Source organism: Heterodontus francisci, chromosome 21, assembly GCF_036365525.1.
Source record: "Heterodontus francisci isolate sHetFra1 chromosome 21, sHetFra1.hap1, whole genome shotgun sequence".
Lineage (NCBI taxonomy): Eukaryota > Metazoa > Chordata > Chondrichthyes > Heterodontiformes > Heterodontidae > Heterodontus > Heterodontus francisci.
In genome coordinates this window covers 33,074,239-33,077,976 of record NC_090391.1, presented here as the reverse complement: position 1 = coordinate 33,077,976, position 3,738 = coordinate 33,074,239, and the positions used below count along the sequence as shown (strand labels likewise).

Sequence of the window (3,738 nt, the reverse complement as noted above, 5' to 3'; positions counted from 1 at the left end):
AACTGCTTCATTTTTATTAGATGCGATCCAGTGTGCATTTGCATTGAAGACTCCACATTTGCCAGCTGTGGTGGAACGCGCATTATTCGTAGACACTCCCCATTTAGTCGATGTGGTCAAAGTGTGCATTATTATTAATGGTTCACATTTAACGGACACGATCCACACTGCAATATTACTTCATATTTATCTGATGTGGTCCAGTGTGCTTTACAATGCAGCTGCATTGGGCTGAGTAGGTGGTTTATTGGCCAGTTCTCGCTCTTAAGAGAGTCAGCCTGTTTCCTGCCATCACCTGCCAGTCTGGTGTTATGGGACAGAAGAAGGGTATGGTTTTCAATCTACACAGATGCATCTTTCTGTCAATTGCTTGCTATTTACATAATCTCCCATTCAGTGTGATCATGTATTTCATTCCAATCACCAGCTCATCGCTGAATTTTCTCTGTGTCAGCCCATAAATACACGTGTTGGTGCAAGGACTGAGAAGCTGCAGCATGAATCCCGTTTGCTGGTTGATGTATATTGGGTTACTATAGTACCTGTCTGTATAATTGTAGTTTTTCACCCGCCACCTTAGGGAATGCACAACATATGTCATCCAGAGAAGAATGAAATTACCAGATATAGTAAAGAGCAAGATCATTGATCTCTTCCGGTTCTCACTCTCTGGATCATTTTGGTTATTGATGCTGCTGAGGAGCGCCCTGCGGACTGTATTGGACTTTAGAATATGTTTCACAGTGAGAGTATTTAACAAAAGGATCAAAAAGATCGGCACTAAATGTGTTAAAATACTGTCAAACCACTCGTACACCGCCCATAAGGGCGAAGTGTAATAGGCAAAGGTTTCAATGCAGAAGTATGGAATGTTGTTAATTATAAGTTGGGGTTCATACATGAAATAAAAGGGGATGCTTCTCAGGCAGCCGAGCACACACACGGTCGCTGAAACCATGTTCGCCGTTCTCTGGGTACAATGCTTTCGCTGAAGATTCGGACAACAAATGGCTACAAAGCGATCAAAGGTGAAAGCAACCATGAACCAGACGGAGCAGTCCAGTGCTGCAATTTTCGTGACAAGTTTCATGGCGCATACGGGAGTGATGAACAAGAATTTTATTGGCAAGTAAATATTGTTAATTCGCTTCAATATTACTTCAATGATCACCACCATTAGATCCGCCACTGCCATGGCCACCAAGTAATTAGTGACACATTTGGAGAGACCGCATTTTCCACGGGACAGGATCACAATCGCGAGCAGGTTCACTACAAGAGAGAGAAAAGGGAATTATCATTAGACCATCCCAAGATCAGTCGCAGTCCCCGAACCTTGGCACTAATTTCAGCTTTGATGTTTCCTTTGTTAATTGTGATTAGTTCTGGACACAAAACTGATCTGGAGTTGCAATGAGGCAAATTAAAATGAACTGAATTGTACGGAAACTGAGTTAAATAAAAGATTGAGGGAAAATGCAAGAATGCAGAAGATTCTGAATATGCAGCTATAACGTGTGTTGCTTCAGAAAAAAAAAAGATTACATGAAGGAGGAAGGGAACAGGACACGTGTAATATGAGAATCCCGATGGATGGGACTGCTCTCACCGGGTCTCATTCTTACCCTTCCAATTGTCGCCAAATAATTACCTGCAAAGTGTACTCTACCGTTACCTCTACTGTCCATCAATGATCTATCCTTTATCCGCTCCCATTTCTCATTGACATGCTACTCCTCGGCTTCATCATTCGAAAATGCTGCATCATTTTCCACATTTCTGTTGACAACACCAAGCTTGACATCACCACGTCTGTCAACTCCTCCACGCCACTAAATTATCACACTGCTTGTCTGAAATCCATGATGAACAACATTTCCTTCAGTTAAATATTAGGAAGAGTGAAACCATTGTCTTCTGCCCCGTCACATCTCTGTTCCCTAGCCATTAATTCCAAGCCACTCCGTGACAATTGTCTGACATTGAGCAAGACTGTTCACAACGTCAATGTTATACCTGATGAGGAGCCAACCACATATCTGCGCCATCACTAAGGCAACCTATTTCAACATCTGTCCACTGCCCAACTCGTCCCCTGCCTCAACTCATCTGCTGCTGAAACCCTCATCCATTCTATTGTTACACTCCAGATTTGAATATGCCAATACACTCCTGACTGGCTTCCCACATTCTTTCTTCTGTAAACTTGCAGTCATTCAAAACCCAGCGGCTGATGGATTCACTCGCACATAGTCCCGCTTCCCTATCACCCTTGTGCTCGCTGACCTATGTTGGCTGCCTGCCAAACAACGCCTCTATTGTAAAATTCTCAGCCTTGTTTTGAATTCCGTTGATTTCCTCACCCCCTCCCCCCACCCCCAACCCTGTAGTCTCCACCAGTTAGAAAATCTTTGCAGATTTCTAGTCTCCTCTAATCCTGGCCGCTTGTTCATCCTTGATATTAATTGCTTCACAATTGGCGACCATGCATTCCCTGCCTGGGTTCTGAGCTCTGAAATTCCCTTCGAAATCTATTCACATCTCTAACTCGCTTTGCTCATTTATGATATTCCTTAAAGCATGCCATTATTTCCTTACGTGGCTCGGAGTGACATTTTTTCCCCTCCATAATGCTCCTGTGAAGGGGCAAGGGAAGTTTTATTCCTTAAAAGGCGCTATATTAACACAAGGTGCGATTGCTGACTAGACATTGATGTGGAGCAAAAATAGACAAGATGAAAAATGGAATGTGGAATGAAGGTAAGAGACTGCAATACGATTAATAATGAATTCAAAGGTGTGTCAAAACGGGAAACGAAGCAACTAAATCGCACTTACCAGCCCTACTGTCATAGACTGTTTGCTCTTTAATTTACCCACCTTTGCAATCTCATCTTTCTCGGTCAACCAATACTGATAACCCTCCCTGTCCTTTCAGGCAACTCTGTAATGGAGAGACAGACAAAGGAGGCAGAATCAGGACAAAATAAATCCCTGAGCGATCTGGGGAATTTATGGCGCGTTTGGTGGGTTGGAGAGAGATAAGTCTTGAGTGGAGCGAGGGAATCAAATAACGGGAAAATCAGGCAAAGGGAAAGGTGCAATGAAGAGACATTCTTACAAAATTCCAGTTCATATACATCTCTTTATCCATTTCCACCACCACCTAAATCCATTTCCCATAATCCGCTTTGCTCTCTCTCTCTCTCTCTCTCTTTCTCTCTCTATCCATCTCTCTCTCCCTGGTTCAACTGATGCTGCCCTTTTCCCCAGCTCTGTTGGAAGCTAAGTTCCCAAATACTCCTACGGGGTTTCTCCATACCATTTAATTCCCAAGCACTGGGGAACTCTTGGATTGGCGAGTATTGAACCGACATTGTCCATAACCTATGAATTCCATTGATATAATATTCGGCCTGCTTCATTTAGATTGCAATTTTCACATGCAGTATTTACATTTAACAAAAATGCATCTGTTTCAGTATGATCAAATAATCAATTGCAAAGCCTTTCCCTGTGGTATTTCTCCTGCATTTAGTGATCAATGGAGACGCCATGTGTTCCAAACATAGTTTTAAAAGACTATGACTTATCCTAGATACCTGTCACATTGCCATCCTATCAAGTTTAAACAGCCAAGTAACCGGTTGCAAGACGGAAAATAACTGCGCATACAGTGCTACCTAATAACTAATTGATTTCCTACAGAGCTGACTTTCGAACAGCACCCTCACCAGC

At 42.8% G+C, this 3,738-nt stretch overlaps 1 protein-coding gene across 1 annotated transcript; it reads right to left on the bottom strand.

Moving 5' to 3' along the window:
• Nucleotides 1-373: 373 nt before the first annotated feature.
• LOC137381084 (probable G-protein coupled receptor 139) lies at nucleotides 374-1,688 on the bottom strand. Its single transcript, XM_068053472.1, has 2 exons — nucleotides 1,652-1,688; nucleotides 374-1,272 (listed from the first exon to the last, which is right to left on the bottom strand). Exons 1-2 carry the CDS (start codon nucleotides 1,686-1,688, stop codon nucleotides 374-376), a joined length of 936 nt encoding a protein of 311 aa, XP_067909573.1.
• Between the last annotated feature and the right edge of the window lie 2,050 nt (nucleotides 1,689-3,738).

What these genes read in the sequence shown, in the direction of transcription:
- LOC137381084 (XM_068053472.1), bottom strand. Translation starts at nt 1,688, where the DNA reads ATGGACAGTAGAGGTAACGGTAGAGTACACTTTGCAG. An exon ending in CGGTAGAGTACACTTTGCAG is followed by an intron (nt 1,273 to 1,651) that starts GTAATTATTTGG and finishes TCTCTCTTGTAG; the next exon opens with TGAACCTGCTCGCGATTGTG.